Raw genomic sequence first — 16,883 nt, forward strand, 5'->3', positions numbered from 1 at the left:
CTTACTGCTTTAGAGTCCTACCTCACATGCAATGATAATTGTGATATACACTTTGCTCTTCTAACAGATTAAGCAATTAATAAAGTCTATAATAGTTTTTAAATTCCTATTTGCTGACAGTTTGCTTATCTCAGGTATATTTCATAATACCCTTAGAAGTAGAAAATCCCAGAGACTAAATTCCCTTATTTTAAGGAGGAAAAAAAGTATCTGTTCCAGTTTCACCAGTTAACAGCTTTACAAGGGAGATTTTCATAGAAATAGTTAAGATTTAATAGAAAGTCTTTCATTTTTTGAAGAATGATGAAGTTTGTCATAAAACCACTTTCTGGTTTTGAGTGTGTGTGTGTGTGTGTGTGTGTGTGTGTGTGTGTGTGTGTGTGTGTGTGTTAGCACAGTGCAGTCAAATTTATTTGGCAGGAAGCATCTGAAACGTCACTGGAATTTTTATGAAGAAAGGCAGTTTGAATTATTATACTGTCATGGTAGAATACTATCACTGCATTTAAAAAACTAGTTCTTATAGTCAGATTATATCAAAAGGAAATCCACAAATTTTAATTTCAGGATTAGTAACTTTTGCAATTTCCAAAATGGCAGTATTAAATTTATCAATTTGGGCTTGGAGATAAGTTGGAGGATAGGATAGAGAGGATGATGCTTGAGGAAGTCATGTGCAGCACAATTAATTCTTTGAGGAAAACACAGATTTCACCATGTAAACCAGGCAGTACAGACAAGTGCAGCATAAAGGCTCTTGTACAAGGGCAAGCACTATTAGAATGGAGGGTCACAGTCTCTGTATAATAATCTCAGATATTTATCAAGAACAAGCAGAAATGAGAGGAAAATCTTGAAAACAATAACTACTGTTAATGTCTAAGAATAAATGAGAAAAAAAAAAAACGGGCAAAGAACAGGGACTAGACTTCAAGTGAGTTCCTAGAGATGGCACCAGATGGGATTGAAAGCAATTATGTCCAGGAGAAGATAATACAGATTTATGCAAGAGAAGACTTAGGAAGAAATTTTTGGCCAAAAAATAATATACATAATTTTTAGAAAAAAATCAACAATCCTCTTGCAGGAATTTTTAGGTATAAGCCAAGCCAAGAGGAGGGCAATGGACTGTAACTAGGCAATCTCTCGGGATTCCTTTTTAAAGTCCCATGAGTCCAGTGAGTATTTATATGTATAAAGAACTAATTTCACACTTAAATCTCATTCAAAGGAGAAAAAGACTGAGTAAATTAGCATCAAGATGTAAAACAGCTTAAGAATATGCTATATACAAAGAAATATTAGACACTCCTGTGTCCATCACAGCACTATTCACAATAGCCAAGAAGTGGAAGAAACCTAATGTCCATCAAAGGATGAACAGATAAAGAAAATGTGGTACATACATACAATGGAATACTGTTTCAACCTTTAGAAAGAAGGAAATGCTGCAATTTGCAGTAATATAGATGAACCTTGGACATGATGCTAAGGGAAATAAGCCAGTCACAGAAAGACAAATATTGTGTGATTCCACTGACATGAGGTATTGAAAGTAGTCAAATTCATAGAACCAGAGCAGAACAGTGTTTCCAAGAGACAGGGAAATGGGGAGTTACCAAGCAATGGCATAAAATTTCAGTTAAGTGAGATGAGGAGGCTTTAGAGGTCTGCTGTACTATACACTTAAAAAGCTGTTAAGCATTCTTACCACAATAAAATTTAAAAAAGAATACGCTATATATTTAAACTGAAATTCTATAAAGCTCATAAAAGAACATATCTAATATATAATCTGGTAAGTCCTTAAGGATAATTCACATTAAACCCTTCAGAAGCAAGCACACATTAGAGTAAAATGAAAAAAACACTTCAGGAACTTTGGTTCCCAGGAAAAACACAGTAAAAAACAACGGCTTACTGAGCCGTCAGAAAAGGATCTTTAAATGCTCACCTGAGAAACAAACAGGATTCTAGAGGGGAAGGGGGTGAAGGGATGGGTTAGCCCGGTGATGGGTATTAAGGAGGGCACGTACTGCATGGAGCACTGGGTGTTACACGAAAACAGTGGATCGTGGATCACCACATCAAAAACTAATGATGTACTGGGGCGCCTGGGTGGCTCAGTCGTTAAGTGTCTGCCTTCGGAGAGCCCCGCGTTGGGCTCCCCGCTCAGTGGGAGACCTGCTTCTCCTTCTCCCACTCCCCCTGCTTGTGTTCCCTCTCTCGCTGTGTCTCTGTCAAATAAATAAAAAATCTTTAAAAAAAAAAAAAACTAATGATGTAAGGTGACTAACATAATAAAATTTTAAAAAATAAATAAATAAATGCTCACCTGGGTACTAAACTTAGATAAACAATGAAAGAAGGAATTACTTCAATATTGTTTAATATTTCTTTGTAGTTGTTAATTTTCCACAATAATGAATGGAATGAAAAGGGAATGTCTTACACAAAATGGCTTTAGTAATTTCTCTTGATATTATGAACTTAATTACTATTCTAAGTTAAATATCAAAGCTTACCCCGTCTACATCCAAGTAGAAAGTTCTAACATTCTGTAAATATATACAAAATGGTTACTATTTTGTACTCTTTTTTTAAATAGGTAAAATAATTTAGTCACAGAATACATCTACTAGAAAGAAATGGTTTTTTAATATCATCTTTTAACAAATTAAAAAAAAAACAAAAGCAACAATTCAATAAGGATCCTTCCATTGTTCTTTATACAGATTTAAATGCTGTTGTGTAATTTATCAGTTACATTTATAATCAATAACCTTCCACTCACTGAGTTTCAAAATTACAGTATTTACTGAGCTAAACTCTCACAAAATAAGGCACAACTACATGATCACAAGTAGTAAACACAATACAAATAATGAATCCAAAACCTAAATGAGAAAATATTCATGCAGAAGTTTCTATAGAAACTATGAATATATGATCCAGTTCAAAGAAGTACAGAATGTCATATACATAACTGCATCATGTTACAATAAATTCATTACTTCTACACAGAAAGAACTTAGCTATTTCCAATTCTTTTTATACAATTTTACATAAATTTAGTAAGTTTATGCACAATATTCACATCTGCAACAATAACAAATTGATCATTAAAATTCAGGCAAAGGGCAATTAAGACACGATAATGTGTGGCACATTATAATTACAGAATACCATTCATCAAGTTCATGTCTAGGAATACTAAATTGATGGCACATTTAAATCTTATGGATCAAATCATCCATGGTTTTATAGCCAAAGTGCATTAAAAAAAATTGCTATAGTCAAACAGGTCTTGAATATCAAAATATATGATCATAATTTGCTCTCCACTTAAAAGCTAAATATTTTTATGCAAATGCAAAGTTAAAAAAAAAAGTGACTTCAAAGTTCTCAAAACTATAAAATAATCTTAAAGCCTTTCTAAGAGAGATGGGAAACTAACAAATTTGGCAGTTACTATTTAACATTACTGTGAGGAAACTATTAAACTAGCTAATTCCACATTAAGAGGTAGTTGAACAAAATGTTATTTGTACACTGCATTGAGGTCTTTGTGTTTGTTTCCCTCTTTTTTCTTCAACATGAACTAATCCTATACCAGCAGCTTTGTCTTCTTCCTAGTAAAGAAAATCTGTAGGTATAGTTTACTGTACACTAACCCAGCAAGATCTGAATTCACATTTCTGTGCTGGGATTTGGAATTTACTAACACGTGATGCCAACAGACTTTGCATTAGAGCCAAGAGCTCAGACGTGCCAGTTCCAATTCACTGACAAATAATACCAGCATACACCTAAAATGTAGAGCCAGTAAGAACTCAGAAGATGGTTTTTTAATTAAAAGAAAAAGAAAATCCTTTCTGTTTCCAAAACACCTTAAATTGGTGAGAGTTAATAAGCAAAAAAAAAAAGTTTCATGTCTAATATGATTAGTATAATAGCCTACGGTAAATTGTTCAGGATCTATGAAATGAAATCAGCTAGATGAAAACTAGAAAATGACTCAAACACATGATTTTATTTGTTGTCCTCCCCACAATTTTGGGGGAATCTGTGGGTGGGGGGACAAGACAGGGAAAGGCCTTCAGTGCACCCAATTAGGAGATGAAGTGAACAAATATTCGAATCTAGAATCCTCATGAAGTTTTATGATCTTAAAAAAGAAAAAAAAATACGGTGCTATGAATATCTATTTTTCCAACGCAGAAAGTTTCTAAGTTTCATACTAAGTTTCTTATGTGTTAAAGTATAGAATTAAGAGTATTTGAAGAGTATATGAAAACACTTAAATAATTTTAGCTCAATTTATATTATCCAACTATTATTTTTAATAAAGAATCATTGTAGTTCTTCTTTATACAAGCTCAAGGATATATGTTTATCTAAATCGAGGGACTCAATCAGGGTCCTTAATAGCCACTGACAACAGGATTTACTTAAATGGGTTTTTTTTAAATAATTAAATGAATATATGACAATCTCTTTTAGTTCACAGATGTTACAGGTAAAGCATAAACATAACTTTGTTTCAGCATGATATCTGAAAGCAAGTGTATATGATAAACCATTGCAAATGAAATATTAAGTCCCATCCTTCCCTGCTATTATTACCAAATGATTACACTGCACAATGGATAACCTTACACTTTTTTCTCTAGAAAGAATAAACCAATATTAATGACCTCTCTACAGATGTTTTCCAATTTGCCAAATTAATAAGACCATGATGAATTAAAAGTTCAATTCCATTGTTCAGCATACAAATAAGCTAACTTTTAATTATCCTTAATTAGCCATTCCATTTCAGTTCTGATTATAACTTTGGGATTCCCAAAAACATTTGTTTTTGGCGATATTCTCCTCTCCAGCTGTTACTTCAAAGTAATTTCATAGCAATATTTTTGCGAAGTAAAAAGATTTACCAGCTGATATGGAACCCCAAATTCACAACTATTTTAAATTTAAGTCAAGTTCACAACTTTCAAAAATGTTTCCCTATTAGGTAATAAGAAAATATAAAGTAGAATATTTAATGTCTCCTTACATTTGTATTTGTTTTCACAGATAAGACTAGAGCGATTATCAGTTACTGGCTTTAAGATGCAAAATAATAAAACAATAGTGAAGCTGAGCTATGCTTGTAAAGGTTAAGCCAAAAAAAGGGAAAAAATAGATCCATTAAAAAAGCAAACTCAGATTCCCAAAGATGCAGGAGACACAATATGAGGGTATAATATAAAGCCTAATCTCAGAAAACTTCCCACTTACAAGAAACTGAGACTAGAACCATTATACAATTTCTATTATTCATCCTCCAACTGGGGGTGAGGGTGAGAAGTTTTATAGAATTCTTAATTGAGAATATGTGAGAGTTTAAAAATGAGATAGAAAAAGACAAAGAAAAAGAAAAATTAACCCTAATCTTTAAAATACAACCCCAGGATAACCATAAAGTGAGCACTAATTTTACAGAGGTTTTCATAAAATCTACCCAAGAGAATTTAATCAATATTGTTAAAACAAAAACCATGTTCAAATTCATGGTTAATACACATTTCAACATAAACTGTATTTAGAACACTTGAGTAGTAAATTTATAACATAACAATGCAATTGAGCTATGGACCTATATATAAGGAAAAAAAGTTTTATAGTTCTGTGCATGACTTCACAAAGAGTATTTAATATAATTAATATGTTATTGTGCAACATATATCACCCATGTACATTTTTGTATTCTAAATTTGGGAGAAAGAAGTAAGCTATGGAAGTGTATTCATGTCATCTGTGAACAATGAAATAATATTTAAAAAAATACATTGCTATTTTCTGTCCAAAGTTTATTTACATTTCATTGGCTAATTCTAAACTTGGCTTGAAAGCTGTTCCAGGGGTTAAATGGAAAAAAGTAATGAAAGATGAGCCCAAGTCTCACAAAAATAGAAGAGTTTTACTTGATATTGATAACATTCCAAAATATATGAATTCTAATTTGGTCTAATATTGCAACCACTGTCCAAATCAAATAGTAGTCCAAGACCTCTATTAAGTGCATTTATTAAAAATCTACTGTTAGTGTAATACTACTCCAATGTTGTGATAACCCATTATCCTTGCAAGTCATTGAAACATGCATCACAGACACGAACAGGCTTCTTGGAAGAAGGAGTTAAGGCATTTTTGGCTGAACACTCAGCACAGAAGATATTTCCACACTGTCTGCAGTGATGCTGTAAATGACAAAAATTAAACAATTTCAAGCATAAAAACAATAACAAAAGCATTATGAGACTAGAAGAATACTGCAGACTGCACTGTGAAGGTATATTAACTTTCAAGTGATTAGTGTATTATTTAATAATATAATATTTCAATCCGTCAATTTAATCCCTTAGTTAATCCCTATTTACTAGATACTACACTAAACATTTTATATGGAATTTATCATGGAATTCTCAAAAGAACCTTAAGAGGCATCTAAAAAGTGATAATAAAACACCTCATTCTACCAGGTGAAAACCATTCCTATCTGCCAAGTGTTTCAGGCATAATTTCATCGATAGGAATATAAACCTGAAAGATCACATGGTATTATTTAGAATAAAATTTTTTTTAATCTCTGCTTTTTCTTTAAAAGAACACAATGATGACTAAAACATGAGTTTAATACTGGCCCACTGGTTCAGAAAATGATTATTCCAGAGAGTAACTCAACAGGAAGGCAACAACTAAATTTAAAACTAAAATTCAAACACATACGCTGACCAGAAACTAGACTGCATAAAATTTAATGATCCTATACAGCTGTAAAGTTAATCAATAAATAGAAAATGTTTTTAATCTGTCAAATGCAAGATTCTGTTGATGGTTAAAACATTCATTGATACTGAGAAATAAAATCCAGAACCACAGCAATATGAACAAAATCATTTACCCGTCTCACTGTTACTGAAAAGCCTTTCCCACAGGCCATACAGTTTTGTACTTCATTGTCTTCAGCCCATTTCCTATTTAACGCTTGCGTGTGTTTGATCTGTTTAAAAAAAAAAACAAGTGCCCAAACATTATAATATTCAACATTTTGAAGAATGATGCATAATTTCTAATTTGGTGCCCAAGTTTTATAAAATGTTGACTTATAGGCAGCATGGGATAAAATTTTAAAAATCAGAAATACTTTGGTCATTTTCCACTGTCAAAAGTTGCTACATTCTTAAGTCTGAATGACAAAAATAAATAAATAAAGTAAATCAAATTTTCATCCTCAAAGGCATTAGTCATTTCTAATCTTTAGTGATTTCCTATCCATTCTAACCTTAATGATCAATCCTTTCTGGGCACCAAGCCAATCACTTCTTTTACAAATAGTGACTCAACTATTCCTTGGTGTTTCTGAATTTTCCCAGTACTGACAATTCATGAATGACAAGGCTTTCTAACTAATCCCAGGGGTCTCTCAGACAAATTCTGTATCGCTTTTACTTAATTACCCATAACACCTACAATATCGCTACACAGAAAGTCACCATTCAAAAGCATTTATTAAATATCGGAGATTTTTTTTAAAGATTGAAAATATGCTTTTCACTAAAAGTTAATTCTGGACTGAAAAGCAGCCTCACATTACCAGATGACCTACTTGAAGGGACTGATTTTCTCTGCCCAGCTCCTGCACTGCTGCAGTGGTATTATCCAGCTTTCTCTGCAATTCTAGGACTTTGGTTTGAAGCTTTTCTATTTCACCTTCTCCTTTAAGACATCTAGAATAGATTGCAAAGACATTATTTTTTTTTAATGATAAAGATCCTTCTAGAACATAGATAATAAACTACTTCAGTAACTTCAAATATAAGACATGAATTTCAACTATCTGATTTTTTTAAGAGTTAGTTTTTAAATGGTTACATAAATACCTATAGGACCCACATATTTTCCTCAAGACTTCTATTTAAAAAAAATGTGGAAAAAAAATCTTTTCGTCACTTAGAATAGAAATAAACTAATTTGACTAGACATCAATCACCTTTCTAGTAGTGCTCTCCTTTCATCCTGATTATTCTGAATTGTGGCTTCTAATACTGCAATTTCACCCCGTAAGTCATCCGTCTGTTTCTCGAGCTCACTGACTCTCCGCTGACTGGACTGCCACTCCTTCTTTACAGTGCCTAAGTTTTCATTTAATGCTGTAATCTGCATGGTAAGTTTAGCTTCATTTTCTTCATGCTTCTTCATTCCTATTTCTTTTTCTTTTATTTCAGAATGCTGAGAAAAGGAAGAACAGTGAGGAAAAAACCTATTACAAAAGTAATGCAAAATAAATTTAATTAGCTATTGAATTTAAAATATTGGCAACATAAATAATACTACTTCTTCAGGAAAGAAGGCAGGAGAATGTACTTCATTTTACACTAATAAAATTGATTCCAAAAACATCTGTGTAATGTGAACTGGCTCAAAGGCTATTATGCTGAAATGATGGTCACCAAACTTCTTATAACACCAATTAACATAAAGCAATGTGAGATTTTCCTTTTCTCACTAGAGCAGGAGAACAACACATAGTTAGGGATAGCAAAGTGTCCTGGACAACAAAGCTGGCATTTTCCATCTAAAAATCCACATGCATCTTTTTCTCTATCAACCTGCCAAAAACTGAACAAAACAAAAACAAAAAACAAACAAAAAAAAACAAACCCTTCAAATCACTGTGTGAACTTGAAATTGCAAATCTTCAACTAGAACATTCAGCACTCAAGTTATGTGGGGCTATTTGGATTTAATTCAACAGAGGAAAGCCAGATGCTTCCCATTTTGGCATGCACAATTTAGGGAAGGAAAAGTAGACTTTGGTCATCACAATTCCAAACTGAAGTTTCCGTTCTCCCTTATCAACGTTCACTTTGACTAAAACAAATGAGTTTAACATCATCAGCATTCACGCCATTTATCTCAACCTACATAGTTGTGGATTTGTTTTTCTGGCACTAAAAGTGTTTTATTTTTTTTAATTATGTTTTATTGAATTTTCACTTATATAAACCAAGATATAATTCAAGACTAAAATATTTCCAAGTACATATCAGCTATTTAAACAAATGAGATCTCTTTTCTCAATCAAAAATTAAAATGCTAGGTAAGAGCATTTAAATCCTAACTTCTAAGTAGAAAAATCCTTTCTTATTGGATTGACATACAAAATCAATCACAAAACACATTCCCCACCATTAACTTACTGACCAGTTTAGCTTCCTTCTCAGTAAATTCTTTCTTCAGTTCATCTTCTTCCTTTTTCACCTGCTCTTTTAGCATTTGCTGGTTTCTCTTCTCCTGTTCAAGGGTTGCCTTCAAGGAATCTACTTTCCCTTGAAGCTCTAATTTCTGCTGAATCAAAAGCTGTTTGGCATCCTTGAGATTTGTTACCTCCTATTGAAAAAGGCCAAAAATAAATCATCCTTTACGGTAAATATTTCCAAATGTAGCTGAAATGTAGACAAGTTATCATAACAATATATACAATATGAGTTTTAACCTCTTCTCTTAGGAGATTCATTTTTTTTCCTTGAAGTTCACTATTTTAAACAACTGGTTAAAAAGACACAAGATTATTTACTTCCTGCTCAACAACCATTTAAATTCAAGTAATAACTTTACATGCATGTTTTGATTCAATTATGTGAAAAACTTCTACCCCCTATTTTCCCTTTCTTCACTTAGCAAGCATTCATTGGTCACCACTTAGGCATCAAACGCTGTGTTAGGTTTTAAGAATATATATATAAAGATGAATTATATACATTATCTGCTTTAAGGAAGTCATGGTGTATAAGAATATAATGATATAAAAAGATAATTATAAAGCAAAATGGTAAGTAGATTGGTAAACATAAAAGGTAGTGAGAGCACTCAAGAGAGAATTTAACCTTTCTCTAAGGAAATTAGTAACTTTTTACAAAGCAAATTATAGACAATTAGTTTTTTCAACTGGCACCCTACTTACGCTTATGACAGGAAAAATGTTCAAAACAGATTATTAAAGATTTTACGGAAGAAAAACTAATGAAAAAACAGAATTTCCTAAAAATCTTAATTTTAAACTCCCATATATTTTTAAGCTTACTATCTATAAGCACAATTTTCCAAATCAATAGCTCTCTTTTTTATTTTTTTAAGTAGGCTCCATGCCCAGCACGGAACCCAATGTGGGGCCCGAACCCACGACCCTGAAATCAAGACCTAAGCTGAGATCAAGAGTGGGACACTTAACGAACTGAGCCACCCAGGCACCCCCCAAACATTTCTTTAATTTAATTAGGCTCTACACTGGGTGTGGAGCCCAACGCAGGGCTTGAACTCACAACCCTGAGATCAAGACCTGAGCTGAAATCAAGAGTAGGACACTTAACTAAGCCACCCAGGTGCCCCTAAATCAATAGCTCTCTTGATTATTTATCATCTCAACAAATCTAAACTTGTAGAGTTACTTTGCTTCATTCAGTAATTTGAAAACATAAGGAACATAGTTTCAACATATGTATACAGATACTATGCAACACAAGGGTGAGAACATGAGTATTTGTCAAAACAACAAAACAATGTGTCTGGCACATAGTAGGTTTTCAATAATATATGTATTTTTTTTATTTAAATGACAATAATACAGTACAGAGGGAAGAACAATGATTATCTTAACATACCTTTATGCTTTCTTGCTTGTGGGACTTGAGTTCTTCACTCAATTTAGCAATTTCTTTTTCCTGTCTACACTTAATTTCCTCTATCTCTGCCAATTTAGATTTTTCATTTACTAGTTCTTTCTCTTTCAGCGACTGTAGAAAAATAATTTATTAAAAAGTAATTTTAAAATAAATACTTAACTGAAAATCAATGTAATAAAATAACTACTATTATTATGACACTATCTCTGCCCCTTTCTACCTAAGTTAACTTAAGCAAACTTCTTACCTTCACTTGCCTCTGTGTCCTTATTTATATAATGTGAACAACAGTAAGATCTTTATAAGCATTAAATAGTTACTGTTAATACCATAAAATGAATAGTGTCTGGCCAAAGTAAGAACAATATAAAATTTAGCCAAAACTATCATTCTTCTTCTCATTAATGCTGTCATCATTACTATTATTACCAGCAATATCTTTATTTAAGGTACCTAGCTAGTAGTATTACATATTATCTAATTTAATATTTATATAAATAGCTCTTTTTAATCCTCATTTGATAAGTAAAGGAACAAAGGTTTAGAGAAGTTAAGTAATCTATTAGAGATTCAGTCAAACCTATAACAAGGTCTGACTGATCTCTAGCCCTTGCAGTTAAAGGCCTATATGCTATAGTTGTCTCAGAATTTTCTACACTTGAGGCACAAATCATGAATATCATGTCAGCTTCAAACCCCTGCCCCAACAAAAGCATCCCCCAATTTTTTAAATTAAAGAGACTTTCAGGAATTGCACAATTAAGATATACCAATGAACCTCTGAAATTGTATACTTCAGAGTAATATTCTATCAGCTGATGGAAATACGTGATTTCAACTATGAAGCCAAAAATAAAATGCTTCCTAGAATCTGAATTTCTCTTTCATATAGCATTTTAACTGACTTTTAAATGTACTGGTCATGTAAGAGAAGGCTTTCCACTCTATAATTTAGCATCATTTATGTAAAATATAGTCCTGCTTCCCTTAGAAAAAGCTGGCTCTAAATTTTAAGAATTATAAGCATAAGAATTATTTCTAGACCTTTTTATCTCATTCATACATCTAGAAAGTGTTATATGAGATAGTTATGGAGCTATAAAACCTGTTTTTAAATAACCAGGGGTCTATGGTGTGAAAAAGATTTGTTTGTAAAACTAAAAAGAGCAGTAAGAAAATGAGTAGAAATGACAAGGAAGCTATTAAGAAGTCCTTCATAGCATCAAAATTCCAATTACCACAAGTATTGTATCAGAAACTAGAAGCCCATCTAAGGAGAGCTGTTGAAGATAAAGGTGATGCCTGTATCGGGTAAGAGGTTTGACTAGATGATTTCTAAAGCCATTGTAACTCTCAGATTCTAGATTTAGTCAGAAAATGAAATACCTTTTCTTTTTGGATATCCTGTAGTGTTTTACACTGCTCCTTCAACTGCTGTTCTTTCTTTGCGGATTCCTGCTCCAATGTAGCCTTGGCAGTTTTCAATTCTTGAATCAATTTATTTTGGTTTCCAATTTGATTTCTGTTTGAAATCAAGTCCTCCTGTGCTAGAGAAAGCTTCTCTTCTACAGACTTATAAAAACAATTTCCCCAAATTATTATATGTCTTTTTTTGTTTTTAGCAAATTTCAACAGAAACAACAGTTAGCATAAGCACAGTAGAAAGCAATATACTATAAAAAGATACTTGTTATGCCCTTCAGTAAGATCAGGTAAAAGAGAAAGAACACTAGACAAATCTCTTAACTCTCCTGCCTATGGAAAACATTTTAGTCTAAAATATTTAATAAAACTGAAGCAATTCCAAAACCTTTAGAAATAATCTGTAAGTATTACTGGCTAAGTGGTATTAAGGAATATCAAATAAGAAGGGATCGTATCAAACACACTCAGGAGATATATATATATATAAGCATACATATATGTTTATATATGTGTGTATTTATATTTATGTTTACATATATATGTAATTAGAAGGTATGGAGAGACATGAAAACAAGCAATTTAAAAAGAGATGTAGTTAAATGCTACATTACATATACATATATGTCTTACAGGACCTATGATGTCCCTTAACATGCTGAAATCTTTAATAAACAGAAAGGGTTTTTGTCTTGGGGAGAAAAAAAAAAAACTATTTCACAGCTGCTAACCTGATCAAAGCGAACCAAAAGAAGAAAGTCTACCAGACATCCGGGGCTCTCTTTCTGACAAGGCCATTAGCCCAGCCTCTTAACTTCCCGTCTATGTGGCAGAAGTAGTGTTGTTAACACTGCCATAGTTACTGACTGTTCTAAAGCCCAAATATTTTGCGAAGCCAAAGCCGGTGAAAAGGGCAAATTTTTTGACCTATTAGGTTTCATTTTGGGGTAGATATGGCAACAGGTGGGTAATGGAAAATAGCAGGAACCTTGCCACTTTCAGTGGCAACTGCAAAGAATAAGCAGGGAAGAAAAGAACTCTAAGATGCTCTCCCACCATCTGGAAGAAGTTCATCTTTCTTATTCTGGAGACACAGCTCCTTTGGAAAGGAGGCAGAAGATATAATCTAGGAAAGATCCCTGCTGGCTAGGCTCAGCTACAGTAAGCATTCAATGAAATAAAAAAATAGATGAAAAATTTTTAAATGAAGACCTTATTTAAGGAGTTTCTCAAGCTTCCTGAAAGAGAAAGTTTATTCCTTACAAATAAACCCAGTTCAGAAGTCTTTCTGATATAAATGAAATTTTGATTTCCAATGGCTTCCAGTGAACACTAAAAACTCTAAGGCTTCTTTTCCAAAAATCCTAAAGTCACTAGTCCTTCACTAATCAAGCAGCTAAACCATTAATTGAGTGTACACTTAAGGTAGAAGGGAGGTAAAAAAACAGTCCTTGACTTAAAGAAGTTGACTCTGAAGCCTGAAAAACAGAACCAGCATGTAAAAGAAAGCTGTACATGCTAGGAGAGCATTTGCTATGCGTCAAATGAACAGAGAAACAATGAGTGTGAGAACTCCGCCTGGAATGTGTTTACAGAAGGCTCCATGGTACATGTGGGAACTGGCATAAGCATCACAAAGGGATTTCAAGTAAAAATAATAAAATTTGACAAAGCCTAGCCCATACAGTTCATAGCAATTATCAGCTAATAGAGGTCCTGATCTAATGCTAAAGAAATTATCAGCTAATAGGGGTCCTGATGTAACGCTAAAGAATACCAAGGCTTGCTAGAGCCTGAAGTTAACAGTACCCTCAATCTCTGCCCAAAAGAATTCCAAAATGCTCATGGTATAAATAACATCCAATAAAATTTTAAATTCCCAAAAGCCCAGTGACTAAATGTTTAAAATCAAGCTCAAAATCTGCACCATTCTTTTCAGAAGATGTAGAGACATGTTGCTCTACCCTGTCTCTGAATATTCATCTCTGTCATTCAGTGATATCCTGCCATGCATTTTAAATATTCCTTCTATCTTTCTTGTTGCAGGCCATGTTATTTTCATCTGCTCAGCATCTCTTCCCTTAGGGAACTCCCCTCTCCTAATCAATGGTTTTGTGGGCCTATCTTTAAGCCGCTTACTCACACTGGAACAGGCAAATCCCTGAGTAGATCAACTACCAAGCCTGACTCAATACCACCAACACGTTACAGTAGTGTAGCTAAAAAGGAATTTCTGGAGTGTTCTGTGATAGCTACTGTTGTCTGCTCAACAATTTTTCCCTTTCTTCTTTCAAAATAAAACTTAAAATTTTAGTTATTACTTTCTCTTAATGTCTGATTAAATGACATAAGGAATGGTATTGGCTAAAGGTTTATATTTAATTCTAAACTTATTATCTTAGAGTTTCTGCTTCACTCAGGGTACAAAATTTAAGTTAAATTCCACTTCTACCTTTCCAACAGTAAAGAATAGCACACAGCATAGTCAATTTGAAATAACCAGTCAACAAACATTAAGTATTTCATAAATATTCCAGCAGATGGGGCTAAAGGCACAGATCAGGCCAGCCTGTCTTCCATTCTACTGGTGTAGAATGTAGTCTACTTGGAAGTACACTGTCAGCCCACAGATGGCAGCCTTGACTTAGGTAGGTGTCATGTTACAAAGTTCTCACCCTCTCCCTTCTCAGGTCTATGCAACAAGATCATGTAACATCCCTGAAGCAAAAGAAAAATAATGGCTGATAGCCATCTCTTATTCTGGTCCATAAATATCATTTGAAGTTCTCTAGTTTTTTTTTTTTAACTTCCTAAGTAGTTCTGATACTTTTGGAAGCATTAATAATAGAATTCAGCAATATTCTATTTATATTTAAAAATCCTAGTGAAATGATGATAAAAGAGTAAAGGGCTATGAATCAGAAGAACTGAGATGTAATCATGGGTCTGTTATTGTGCAACTCTGGGCCTGTCACAAACCACACCAGGCTTTAGTCTCATCTGCAAAAGGAGGCGTTGCAATAGAAGATCTATCCACACCTCTTAATAGTTGAAAAACTCCTCAGCAGCCTTATCCCTCTGCCTTTCTCTTTTTGTCCAAACATTTGAATTTTTCTTTCATGTATAAAGTTATCAGTATCCAGCAGTTTTCAAGCATAATAAAAATAGCTATTAGCTTAGTGAAAGAATATTGATCTAAGAGATCTAAGTCTTGTCACCATGTTATGCTCTTGGGTAAATAACACACCTATATGGGGGGGGAAAGAAGTGTGATTTCTCTAGGACTTATACAATCAATATTAAGCTTCATCTCCTTGATCAGCTAAACATCCTTCTAATTCATCCACATTCTCCATCCTTACTGTTACTGCCCACACCACCATCATGTGTACCTGGGCTCTGCCAAGTGTCCTCTCAGTCTCCACACTCAGCCCTGTTGCTCCACAATCCATTTCTTATCCTCAGCCAGTCACTGGCCTAACCTATAAATCTAAGCATATCTTTTCTGTGGTCCCTACCGCCTTTAGGATAAAGTCCAAACTCTTCCACAGATCTTCCGTGACATTCAATAATGTTACAAAGAAAAAAATACCAATAATTTAAAGCTACTTAGAGAGTACAGCAAATAAGACACTTTCTAAACATCAGGTGGTTATTTTTTTCTTATAACAGCTCGGTGCTAGGAAAATTCTTTGACCCAAGTTTCCTATTTCTCTGTCAAATCATTAGTCACCATTGGTTCCTTTAGTTCCCTTGTGGCCTGTCTGTATTCAGCCCTCCTGTTTCACCCAGCCTCTCTCATTCATCTCTTCTGCTCCAACTTCTTGAATTTAAAGCCCAGTCTAATCAATTCACACCTTGATAAATGGAATTTATGGAGAAAGGGAGATAGCCTCTTAATAATCTCCCTACCTCTAATTTACCCGGATCCAATCCAAGCTGTCTATAAACCTCTTCCAGGTTAAGTTGTCCAAAGCACTATTTTCTTCATTTTATTTCTCTGCTTAGACTCTTCATCCCCAACCCCATATAAAGTCCAACCATCCTTGCTAGGCATCTAAGATACTTCACAATTTGATCCCAATCTTTTTTAACTTAATCTCCAAACACAAAAGAGCACGCTAGCCAACTGGTAACTGCCTCCTGGCTCTGCTCATTCCCAGTGCAGCGCCTTTTCTCAAATGTGCCTGAGTTAAATGACCTTCCTCAGGACTCTCTATACATTCAAATTCTATATATCCTTGAGAACCTGTCAAGTCCTACCTCCTTCTAAAGCCTTCCCTATAACAGTCTATGATAAAATATAGACATATTTATGTACATTATATATAAATAACCTGTGATTTTCAACAAAATTTTTCAATAATGTACTTCAAATTAAACAACAAAAAGAAACAAAAAACATATTCACCATGACAAAGAGAGAGAAAGAGAGAGAACTAGCTGAATCTTCTGGTAGAGAACACAAATGTTCCATTTACCTTAGAGAACGGATACCTTAATGCTACATAAAAATTATCCTTTTTCCATATCCTTTAAGAAACATGATACTTTAATCAAATAGTACTGTCAAGAACAAGGTTTCCATATATGTTTAGATAATTAAGGTTAAGTTTACTTTGAGTTATAATCTCCTAATTTTATTCATTAAACACTCTGGTAGTCTTGGGAAGTTGACCAATATATAAAGTCAGTATTGCCTGACAAGCAACAGTAAAATTGCTTGCATTT

At 33.5% G+C, this 16,883-nt stretch overlaps 1 protein-coding gene across 2 annotated transcripts in view; it reads right to left on the reverse strand.

Annotated features, from left to right (window-relative positions):
- Positions 1–2,639: 2,639 nt before the first annotated feature.
- The window catches only part of EEA1 (early endosome antigen 1), a 125,310-nt gene continuing 111,066 nt past the window's right edge, over positions 2,640–16,883 (reverse strand). Inside the window, exons 23-29 of one of the 2 annotated variants that reach the window (XM_028105495.2) lie at positions 12,117–12,302; positions 10,710–10,841; positions 9,253–9,438; positions 8,039–8,277; positions 7,655–7,775; positions 6,950–7,048; positions 2,640–6,245 (exon numbers count right to left, since the gene is read on the reverse strand). In XM_028105495.2, the coding sequence (XP_027961296.2) occupies positions 6,123–6,245; positions 6,950–7,048; positions 7,655–7,775; positions 8,039–8,277; positions 9,253–9,438; positions 10,710–10,841; positions 12,117–12,302 (1,086 nt within the window). In that variant the 3' untranslated portion in view covers positions 2,640–6,122. The remainder of the gene's footprint in view (positions 6,246–6,949; positions 7,049–7,654; positions 7,776–8,038; positions 8,278–9,252; positions 9,439–10,709; positions 10,842–12,116; positions 12,303–16,883) is intronic. The other variant, XM_088025284.1, reaches the window with a different exon arrangement.

Source organism: Eumetopias jubatus, unplaced genomic scaffold (assembly GCF_037043125.1).
Source record: "Eumetopias jubatus isolate StellerSeaLion01/CBP00866 unplaced genomic scaffold, mEumJub1_p1.0 scaffold_8, whole genome shotgun sequence".
NCBI lineage: Eukaryota > Metazoa > Chordata > Mammalia > Carnivora > Otariidae > Eumetopias > Eumetopias jubatus.